Source organism: Cygnus atratus, chromosome 5 (assembly GCF_013377495.2).
Source record: "Cygnus atratus isolate AKBS03 ecotype Queensland, Australia chromosome 5, CAtr_DNAZoo_HiC_assembly, whole genome shotgun sequence".
Classification (NCBI taxonomy): domain Eukaryota; kingdom Metazoa; phylum Chordata; class Aves; order Anseriformes; family Anatidae; genus Cygnus; species Cygnus atratus.
The window spans coordinates 37,051,054-37,063,126 of NC_066366.1; the positions used below are offsets into that span (position 1 = coordinate 37,051,054).

The following is a 12,073-nucleotide window of genomic DNA, read 5'->3' on the forward strand; positions in this document are numbered from 1 at the left end:
AAGTGCTTGCCTGTCAGTAATACAGAAGGTACCCCCCCACACTTTTGCTGGAAGATTTACATTACCTCTTAAAAGGAAATATTCTTCACACTGTCAACCACAAGTCACCTTCCAGTTGTGTCACCAAATAACTGAGTAATACTTGTGTATTTATGAATTCAAAAAATACATGTTTATTCTGGAGTTACCTTTCCATGGTTTATGGATAAGCTAATTTGTATGTTGCAATAAATATATAATTGACCAGGAAATAGTTCTACTAATACCAAATCCAAGAATCCTTAGCTGAAGAGCTTTATAGGATGCCTCACCTCCTGAAACAGTCTTCATGCTTATGTTCCTTGGATAGAACATGGATTGCTTTTAAGACCTGAAACTAGAGCTATTTGCACTCAATTTGACTTTTCGCTACTAATTTGTTTTCATAGCTGCTGCTGTATTTTTGTTAAGTACCTGGGAATACTTGCATAATGGTTGTTTATTTCCTTATCAACTAATCTGGAGCAATCATACTGTACATGTGATAGCTTTAAGGAAATATAATGCTTCACTACTGGGGACATCAGAACAAAATAATTCATCCTGGGTTCTCTCATGCATAGCATAACTTCCATGCCTGAATTAAATACGCACACTGACGTGGAACTGAACTGTTCTAATATTCTGTGTAATAGAAATGGTTAGTAAAGGGGTTTGCGCACAGATGTATCTATTGCTCAGTTCTAAATTGGATATTTATTTCTATGCCCACATGGCAGACATTCAGGTCCTACTAATACATATATAACCAGCTTATAAATGCGCTCCCTAGGACTTTGAAATTAAGTATGAAAAATAAGCCTTTGTTCAAATAATTCATGGAAATTAATGGGTCTTCATCAAACAGCAGCACGTGTGCCTAGTGAAATGCTCCACAGCAGCTTGCTTTACAGCCACCCCAAATGTAGGCAGGCCACGCAACCCAATAGTGAAACTAACATTACAATCTTTTGAATTCCAAAATTTTGGGGAAGGTCTGTTAGCTGAATGCCAAATACACAACTGACACTGCAAAACAAAGGGTTTTCATTAACTTTTTACCAAACCCTCATAACTATAGAATTATCTGGCATTGTTTCAGGCATTTAATCAACTGCATACAAAGTACACGTGCTTCCATGTTAACAGTCCTCAGGCTTTACAATGTTTGGGCACCCATGCTTCAAAGGAACACATTTCAATTAATATTTTATCCAGTTATGAATCTAAAACCAAAAGTCTTACAAAATAAACAAAAAAGTCTGCACTTTCTTCTTCCCAATATAGACTTGATTCAAAGCAAAGACGGGGATATGTTTTGTACCATCCCATCACTCATTACCTAGAACAATCTAGGAATGTGAACAAAAGTTATAACCAAAAAACTGAAGTAGTAAAAGAGAAATATGCATGTTACTAAAAGACTACGGTGCTAGTTTGGTAAGATTTTTTCAGTTGATACACAATATCTATATATCCTAGGGTCTCCCACAAATGCCCATACTTTCAAAAACCTCAAATGTTACAAAATCTGACTTAAAAATAATGGAGCACCTTACTTTATGAAATGTATCAATGAAGGTGACAATGAGAAATAACTGAATGCTCCTCAAATCCAAAAAGGATAATGTGAACTCCTAGCACCAAGGCTTATTTTTCTTAAAGAAAGCCTGCAATACTGCAGTGAATTGAAATTTAAAAAAGCTGTGCAAAGAAACTTCTAGATCTGGTTTTGCTGCTCCGTTGTTCTTGTCTAAGGCTTGAGGAAATTTATGACTTCCTGCTCCTACTTGTACCACTAAGAAATCTTCCAGAATAAGAGTCTCCTAAAATCTCTTCTTACAAATGTACGTACATGTAGGTGATTCAACTGAAAACACGCGTCCTTTTGTTTGGGGGCAGGGAAGGTTCCCCACATCTTACTTTTTTAAATTAAAAAAACACAAAACTTTCTATATGGGATATAAAAAATATGTTTGTGCTTCTCTGCTATTTATATCGCATAGAAAGAAGGCCTGAAAATTGGCAGCAGGCATTTCTGCATGTTTTGTACCTCAAAAAATTAAGTATGCCAAGAATTTTCATCTGTGGTTTCACTGCAGAAATCCGAGGATTTCTAGGAATAGAAGGGGAAGAAACACTCTCATGCCTCTGCTAGAGGGGTGAATGAGCTTAATCTTTCATACACTGCCATGCACTTGCTATGGCAAATAATAGGAATTTGTCAGGAGTTCAAATTAACTAGTGATAGACATTTTTAAGGCATTCAAATAATATCTTTTGCAATTCTCAAGCCACTTTTCCTTGTGAAGCTATAGTGCAACTACAACTTCATTCTCCTAATGATTTGAGAATAATCTCAAAACATGAAGATAGCATTTTAACATAAAAGATATGTGGAAAATGTAAAATGAAAAAAACTCACAAAATAAAAACAGGCCTATTTCAGATCTTTTTTTTTTTTTATATATATATATACAACAAAGCAGTAATAAAGACCAAAACAGATCTTTTCTTCCAGTGCAGATCATCATATGACTGTTTGAGAAGGTGCTGCTGAAATTGAAAGGCTGGTGTTTCATGTAAGAAGTATTTCAAAATTTGCACTTTACAGTTATTCCTCTGGAAAATGGTGGAGGGATTAATATAATTCTCAACAGGCAAGTACTCCCACACGTTGTCTCCATGTGAAAATCCTGAGGCTATCAACCACCAGCTGCCCACAGACATTAGCTCAAAACTAAAGCTGTGTGTCACAGCCAAGTGAACTTTTTCTTTAGGTCAACACAAAGATTTACTGGCACTCAGAACAGTATACACCAACTTCAAGGTAAAAGAGTTTGACACAAATATCTGAGATAGCCCTATCAGCTCCATATTTCAGCTCCTCCCACCTGGATTGGCCGCTCTTGTCTAAGTCAACTAATGCACAATTCAATAGCCTTGACTTACTGTGAGATGTGAGTTATTGGGGTCAACAGAGTTTCACCCTCCAGGTCAAGCTCATCGGCAAAGCTGTTGGTCCTGATGAAGGGTCCTGTGTTCACATCTAAAAACGTCGGGCTTTTTTTCACTGTGAGGAAATATGCAGATAACAGTTAAAGCAATAACATTTGGCTTTTTCAAGGAGGATCTACTGCTTGTTTGGATCTCTGAAATATTGTATGTTTTAGCAGAATATTGAAAACAGAAGTTACTACAAAAAATGGGCATATAGCTCAGAGCTCATGAAAAGTAGAACTAATTCTTCTTGAAGCATTTCTTAGGACTTAAAGATTTTTTTTTTCCCTTTTTTGTTGTGCATACTCCTCATAGACTAGAATTCAGAGTATCTATATCACATGCAACTCCATGCCTTATAAAAGTTATTGTACAGTAACTTTTGTAAAAACAGCCATGTATATGTCCTACAGCAGCAGTGTGAGCGCTTCGATGACAAGACCAGTTTCTTTTTATGTCATCTCTATTTCATGTTTTAGTTTATATAATCGGCTTCTGGGCTGTAATTACTGTGACTAGGATCAAGAAAATAGGCCTAGATCCCCCAAGGAGCCTAGGCATTTTCATGGTGAGATGTCTACAGGTTCCCAATCCCTCTCACTATTCAGCACAGGGATGCCTCAACTGTCAACCCAGATATGAACTAGGTGTTGAGATGTCCAGTTCACCCAGGAGGATGTCCTAAGTGGGAGGACTATTTTGCAAAATGTCAAATTGGAAGTTTTTAGTTACTTTTACACCAACACTTTCATGCATCCAAGAAATTAGGCAGAGTGGTACAGATTTCATTTTTAATTTCAGGCTCCTAAATTCTGCCAGACTAACATTAAGAACGCTAAGTGCTCTTTTGAGCGTGGTCCCGACATTTGTCAGAGAAGCCACAAAATTTCTGTATATATAAAACCACTGTTGTATTTATACTTGACTATAAAAACGTGCAGAGAGAATAAAAACAACAGTAAGCAAAATTCTGTAGAAATTCCCTAACACACAACCATTTCACTCCAGTAAGTTCTCCTCACATGTAACAAGAAATCAAGATTGTACCTCAACCCACTAGCTCTCTGGGAGCACTGAGATGAAAAGCTGCTTAATAAAAGGCAAACATATTCTCTCCCTCCCTCTTTTTATTTTAAAATTTTCTAAGATGATCATAGTCAAGATCACAGCCTGTTCTGGTGACCAGAGTAGCCCTCTACTCTTTACTCTCTCATTCTTAAATGCTGCTTCAGTATAAAGGAGCAATCATGTCAAAACACTTCCATTTGACCTGCTTGCACAGGGTGAGGAAGGGCCTAGGGAAGCAAATGACTTAGTCAGGGGTTCCCTTCCACAGAGTGCCTTGAAGCAAAGCTATAGCAGAACACTGAGGAACATACACTGCCTCAGGTATCCCAGGCAAAAACATTGCTGAGAACTTGCAAAAACAGCAAAGCAAAAGAAAAGAAACTAAAGCCTGCTGTAATCTCTGCCAGTCTGGTACAAAGACCAGCTACTAGCTGTAATATTGACCAACAACTTCCTAACCATCTAATATAGACAACGTAAAAATTCATAGCCATTGGACTCCTGAGGACTGTTTCTAACAAAGCATTGTTTAAAAAAAAAGTATGTTAAAAGGGCTAAAAAAAAAAAAAAAGCAACTTCAGAAATTCGTTTTCAATGGACAATAATGAGTGAAAAGAAACAAAACAGATACAGCAAGGGATCAGGGATCCCCCAAACTTTATTTTCTGTATATCTGATGGCTAGCAGTAGCAACTATGGTAGCAGGTATGAGTATCCAACTGATAATGCTGGGCACTACTTTGAAATGGCAGAGAATGCACTCCCCCTAACATCAGAACCTCTGCTCTAAAAGAGGAATACTGAACTTTTTATCAATGATTATAACCACAATAACAAGAAATTAGTGATGAGTTTTCTATATTACCAACACAACAATTTTGGATACAATATGAAATGTATAGAGATGCTTTTCTGGTACTGGAGTATTTAGCTAACAATACAAAGTACTTTACACTTCCCCTTTTGCAAGGACAGTCACCAATTTAGAACACTTTACAGCATTTTTCATGGAAAACCTGAATTTTAATTAATGCACTTAGAAAAATAACCCTGTTCTGCAGTTTTTTTTATTATTAAACATTTGCAGTTTACAACCTGAAAAAACTTTCCAGACTCAAAATTCTACTGAGATGCCTATGCTTTCTTTAAAAACCAGCACTATAATTTTCTGTGCCACAACAGGCAATTCCACACAGAGCAGTGGAAGGATTTAGTAATTAACAAAGGTGATGGAGCAATGAAATATTATCAGCTTTACCTGGAGAGGAAGGAGCGCTGGAAGATTGCTGGTCTGTGGAAAAGGATGGCCAGGAGCGCTGACAATCTGAGTCATAGTAAAGATACACATAAAACAGAGATAGGAGAGGGAGGAAAAAAAAAATAGAAAAAAGTTCCAGACAGGCAGCTGAGGAGATGCAGACATACCTAAAATACAGTAAGTTGTACCTGACACCTTTAAAAATAAAAAAGTACTGGTAAAGAGAGTTTCTGGGAAACTCTTCCATTATCTATTTCATACTAGCAGAATATTAAATCACCACTAGGGGAGGCATTGCTCCTATTCAAACATTCTTCACCGTGTTGTTGCAATATATTCCTTCCTACATGCCAGTCCTGTCTTGAAAAAAAGTAATCTTATGTTTGCCTCCTCCTTCCTGACTTCACAGCTCCCTCGAGTGTTTCCCTTTCCAAAGTGTACAACCTTGTATGGACTCCTCTTGGTCTGGTTCATACTGTCCACAGTGTAGGTAACTCCTGGCCAGATTTCAGTCTGCTACTGAAGGTAGAAATTACCTGACATCCCATAAAAAGCACTTATAATTGCCAGGTTCAATCATTTAAGCCAAGTGCCTGCCTCAAGCTGAATTTCTCTGGGAAAAGTTTCAGGCAAACAAGATTAGTCAATGCTGAGAAAGACTCAGGAAAACATAACACTTATGTTATGTTTAGTTCTTTTAGCCTTGTCATTTTAGTAACTATTTAAATGAGAAAATGCCTGTGTATTCATACACTGGGACAGAGTGATATTCTTCAGAAGTGTTGACTTTTTCTTATGCAACAAGAAGAACTCAAAATATAAATGTGTCAGAGTGAAAAAAAAAAAAGAAAGAAAAATCAGAAAAAAACCACCCAATCCTCATTTTTGCAAGTGTTCTGTCAGTATTAGGCATGCTCTTCAGTCCTTGCTGAACTGATGATGCCAGGAGAAAGGAGGTATGTAATTTTATTCACACTTACTACAAATATACACTCTCTTCTCTATTTCTTTGAGTCCCTATCAGAACAGTGTTAGGTGAACTCTCAGGTCCACTGAGTTTACTCTGCCTGGCTAGGAAATTGAAACTATGGTGGCTGGCAATGCTCCTGTGATGTTTCCCCAAGATGAAGAAGCTTCTTGTTTTATGCAGAACAGGTGGCTTCATGGCTCTTGCTCCTCTCCTGAGCTTGTTCCACCACGCTCACCCCCAGTGGGGATGCACCCCTTGGAACACAGGAGAAAAGTGGAAGCAGGAAAATGGGCAAACCAAGGACTGGCCAGGGGGAGTCAGGGAGATTCAGTTTGGTTTGTGCTGTTTTACCACCTTAATTACAGCTATGATCCACCTGGGTCCAAATGAGAAACAGAACCCTGTATTTTCAGGTGCTTAAGTCCAAGTCTGAGGATCCTTACACTTGATTAATGAAAAGAAACCTCTACCGTCTCCAGTGGATGCAGTGCAGAAAATTTACAGGTGGCTTGCAGCACTCTCATTAATCACAGGGGTTTTTTGCCTAGACCTAGCTCAAATCCTAGAGTCTTTGGGGAACACTCAATTGTTAAGAAAGTGCCTAAACAAGCACATTAGAAACATCACAGGACTACGTGGCTGCTTAAGTGATCACAGAATCCAGACAAACAGTAAAATAAATTATTTAATTTATGGGTCCCCATCTGTTCATGAATATCTACAGAGCATTTTTACAGGAACAGATGCACCTACTTCAGACTACACAATTTTGGAGGTCAAGTCTGGACATTTTTCTTCCATCCCAGTCTATTTGTTTAGAAATTAATTCTTAGTTATCTGAGCATATAACTTAATTACTAGATGAATTATAGCTTATATTACTTTTATATTATCTTTTGGTATTGATTATACATACACTAGCAATTTTTCTCAATTATGAAGAAACAACAAGTGATAATCTACTCATAAACAAATATTTTATGAGTGCTCACTTTTCTCTTTGCATTGGAACTGTGTGCGCAATTGCAATGATAGTGTGAGAAGGTAAAGTTTGGGTCTGTCTAGATCTCCTTGGCTGCAAAAGATTTCTTAGAAACTATACAGCACTAGACACACATAAAAAGCACTGCAAAAAATGTTACATTGTCATAAGCTGGCATGCCAGAAATAAAATTTTCCTCAACTTACCAAGCAATTTTAACATTCCTGTTTGTCCTGTATACTTGTAACAGTTTAGAGAGAGCAGAACACAGATAAAAAAGAAAAAAGGTAAGTGTCAGAAGAAATTAGAGAAAATCCTTTTAATGAAAGCTACAGAGCTGATTTTTGAAGTGGCAGTAGTAGGCTGCCTGCAAATCACATTGTCCTTTAGAAACTTAGAGATAAAAGGTAGGACTTGGCAAATCAACGCATCTGAAGCATCATTCATTGGATTGTGTTGAAGACAGATATCTGTACTCAAAGCCTGATACATAGGGTAAACTTACTCTTTGCCCACATTCTAACAGTTAGGTCATTTCTATCGCCAGATGCAAATCGCAATCATTCCTTAACAGAAGCCAAGAAAGAGTGGAAAAGCATGGATGTTGCAGAACAAGAAATGTTAAAGAAATGTGCCATAGAGTACATGGAAGGTGAGACTTTTTGCCTGAATTAAAATATGCCTGGTGCCAGCCCACATTTTAATCTTATTTTAATGGTCATTAAATTTAATCCAGTCTGCCAATATTTTTTCTTTAGGAGAAAAGTGCTTAAGGCATCTATAATCAATAAAGCTTACCTTAAAAATTCACTCTCATTTTTGTTGCCAGAATTGGCAAACACGAATAAACACAATTGGCATACATAAATAAAAACTTCTAGTAAAAATTGCATTTGTAAAAACAAACAAACAAAACAACCAAAAAGCAGTGTAAACTCAGAGTTATTTTGGAAGTTCATAACAACTAAGGCATCTGTAACTAATGCATCAATAAGGTGACTATCAAATTGTACCTATTTGTACAGTGACAGTTAATACAGATGGATCTACATTTATTTAAAGTACGTCTGCTTTCAAAATTTGATTCACAGCCTACTCCAATGAGCAGATGGCAAGAGTACATGATGGTTTCACATAGCAGACTATGCTCAGAGAGGCCAAGACACGTCAGTCCTTTTTGGTTGAGGTACAAGCACAATAGTAACATGTCCTGGGTAAATTTCACATGGAAAAGCTGACAGCTAATAGCTTCAATAAAATGAAGAATTGTGGATTGTAAGCACCAGCCTCTGAGATGGCAGCTCTTCTGGCAGGCAGAAATGACAAATAATTTTAGTTTGGTCTATAATTGAGTACATTCATTAAAAGAATAGTTGAAACTTAACCAGACAAGCCAGCAAAGTCAAATAGCAAAGTACTGTTTCTTCAGAAATAAGGACAACAACTAGTTCTGTCCTTTCTCTCCTACATATTAAAGACTGCCTATGTGTAAATCACCAATACAGTTAACTGGCATTTTATAACAGAATTTCTTACCAGAATTTTCGTATGTATCAAAACTGAAATCAGGTTTCCTGTCATCAGGCACATGGTCATAAGTGATGTGTGGAACAGTTAGCATCTTATCTGGAGAAGAAGGCCCATTGTCCTTGTCTAACTTAAATTTCTTCTTTTTAACCTAAAAAACAAACATATATCAAATTACCAAACCAAGCCACATTTAGTAAGATCTTCATTGTCTTTAATAATAATGAAGCCCCTAACAAGCTATAACCACCTAAAAGAGTACCTGACCAATAATACTTTCATTATGCTATACTGTGCATTTCTCTGCAAGAGTGCCCCCCATTTCCCAAAACTGTCTAATTGCTAGAATTCCACACACCATCATTAGCAAATCCCCTGCCTGAAGTAAAAAATCTGCTAGCTCCGCAACAGTTTATATAAATCAAACTACTCTAGAATATCTTCACCATTTAATGGACACAATAAATCATACCTTCAACAAAGAGCAAATAGCTATAGTGCTACAGAACTCAGATGAATCTGGGATACTAGGAGAAATTTTTGTAAAACATCCTCTCCTTTCCAGCACACAACTACCCCGCCTTACTATTCCAATAGAGAGGATGAAGTATTAGGTAACAAAGATTCTGGCAAAGTTTTTTTTTCTTGCTGTATTTTAACAACAACAAAAAATCTTAAGTTATGGAATTGGTGGATATGAAGATACTGCCACATGTAGGCGCAACATGTCTTCACCACAGAAGTTTAAAGAGCCATAAAATCAATAGCTGACAGAAGCACCAGGATTGTGGTTTTTTGTTGTTTTTTGTTTGTTTGTTTGTTCTTTAACCAATTTGGAAATATTCATTTTCTTTTTCTCCTTTGCTTATACTTTTCCAAATAACACTGAGTTATTGATTGATATGCATAAGTTCATTATTGTTCTTTTCCAAATCCATTAAAAAGTCACCCTTAGGAAGTGAAGCAAATTAAGTTACACTTTAAACCTATAGTTACTGAAAATTCCCAAACTGATTTGTAATTGAAACTTTGAAACCCAGTAATACTCTGTAAAATAAACACTACAAAGAGCCTCTATAACATAAAACAAATTAAATCCAATTTAAAAATTTGAAACTACTATAAAAAGAAATGTTAGTTACTGATACCATCACAGATTTCTTCGGTTTTGGACTGGGTGACAGCAAATGATAATTTCTGGCAGGTTTTCGAATGTATATTTTCCACGTAGAAGAGTCTGGGTTTTCTGCTGCATAGCATCTCCATGCAGTCTAGGGCAAAAGTTGTAAGCAACAGAACAATTAATGCGATCGGAGTTGTAGCTACCCATACTTCCAAGTCAGCATATAAGACATTCTTTATTTAAAAGGGTTCTTGGATTTCCCCCATGGAAATATTAACTCAGCATGGGTCAGAATTCTTATTCAGTAAACAGAAACCACCGAGTCTGAACTGGGCAAAGCGGAAAACAAGATCAAACTTTTGAAGTGCAACTTTTGTTTGCATTAGGAACAAATAATAAAAGAGAATTCTAGACTGGACTCAAAAGACTGGGGTTGAATTTCTTGTTCTTCCACAGTTTCCCTAAATGACTTTCAGCATTTTGCCTATTGCATCCTGTGTTTCAGGCCCCTACTCAAAAACCAAAAATCATTCCCCCATACCTCCGCAAGAGTGCTGTCAGGAAAAAAAGCAATTGTGATATGGTCAGTAGGGCTATATTCTTACAAAGAAATGATTGTGGGAGAGCACATGATGGAAGAGCACTAATAGTTAACCAGGAGCCCAAAATCAAAAGCAATCCTCCACCTCCCCCAACAACTAGTGATTAAAGTACTATGTTCAAAAACAAAAAGGAGGAAAAGCAGGGATAGGAAACGAGACCAGAGACAAAACACTGCTGCATTCTCTCTTAAAATGTAAATATATGATCAGGGATTATTAATAATTAGCCTCTAAATTCAAATGGTAGATCCTCACTTCCACATTACAGAAAAGCACACACATATCTATGTATTTACACAAACAAAATCTGAAGTGGGAACGGGCAGAAAACACAAGATGGAAGAAACAAAGCAATGCAGAATGGTAAAGAAAAATCAGACAGCAGCTGGAAAATAAAGGATTAAACAATCGCCATGTAATTCATGGTTAGTAACAACTGGCCTCTAGAAGAGAACAAGAAGGAATACGGGAAAAACTATCACTAATTTCAGCTGTTGCCTTGCCTTGTTCCCATTTCATAATCTTCTTGGTTTAAATATAATCCTTTTGTAAATTAGTTGTAGAGTACTTATTCAAATGGGCTTCTAGAGCTCCACAACCACTAGTAAATTGCAATTGTCACTTATTAATAACCGGTAATCAGCAACTCATTGTCTACCCCTCAATATTTCAGATTGAGCCAAGCATGGTATTCTAGAGACGCAATCTCAGACTTGCTGGTATTTTGGGGCTGATTTCCCAAAAGGATTGATGGGAACACTAAAAACCCATTCTTTGCAAAACCATACCTTTTTCTGACCATGCAATCCAAATGAAACACAGAGAACGAAGACTTTTGGCTAATCTGTAGCTATTACCAGAGCCTTAATTTTAAACCTTTTTCATATTAACTCTGGGACTGTTTAGTTTCAAGCATAAACTTTACAGTTAGCTACTGTTCCTATAAAGAGCCTGACCTGGAAATCCACATTCACTCATGAAGCTGGAGAAATAAGTCATATGAGAATGCAAAAATGATACGGCTTAGGTGTACATCTACTTTTTTTTTTTTTAATTTCATCCTGTAATTCTAAAGCTATGTGCAGAAACTGCATGATGGAAGAAAAGTTGGAAAAAACCCTGCAATGAAACAATATTAATACACCTCCAGAGTGAAATGCTGGCTCTGCTGAAATAAAGGATAAAATCTCATTGACCTTACTGACACAGATCTGCAACCATATTTTTAACTGAGGGGATCAAAATTTTTCTGCCTGTTTGTTATCCAGCACAAAAAGACTGATTTTGCAGAATCTCTGTGTTTCCCAGTCACTTACAATGGCACTGAAAATTGCAGACAAGATGTTTCCTATTTAAGACACTGACTTAATTCTCCTAAAATTTTAAGTATTCGTACCAAGGAAAATGAAGCATGTCTGACATTTGTGTTTTTAAAAAATAAATTGCTCCTTGTAAATACAATTTCACATGAAGCCTCTTCTCTGTTTTTCACTATCGCAAGCACAGCATTTTATAATATTTTCCA

General features: G+C 36.7%; 1 protein-coding gene across 1 annotated transcript in view; it reads right to left on the minus strand.

The window, feature by feature from the left end:
• The window catches only part of KCNQ1 (potassium voltage-gated channel subfamily Q member 1), a 343,495-nt gene that overhangs the window by 232,358 nt on the left and 99,064 nt on the right, over positions 1-12,073 (minus strand). Inside the window, 4 exon segments of the mRNA XM_035539221.2 lie at positions 2,971-3,091; positions 5,345-5,410; positions 8,833-8,974; positions 9,972-10,094. Coding sequence (XP_035395114.2) covers positions 2,971-3,091; positions 5,345-5,410; positions 8,833-8,974; positions 9,972-10,094 — 452 coding nt within the window.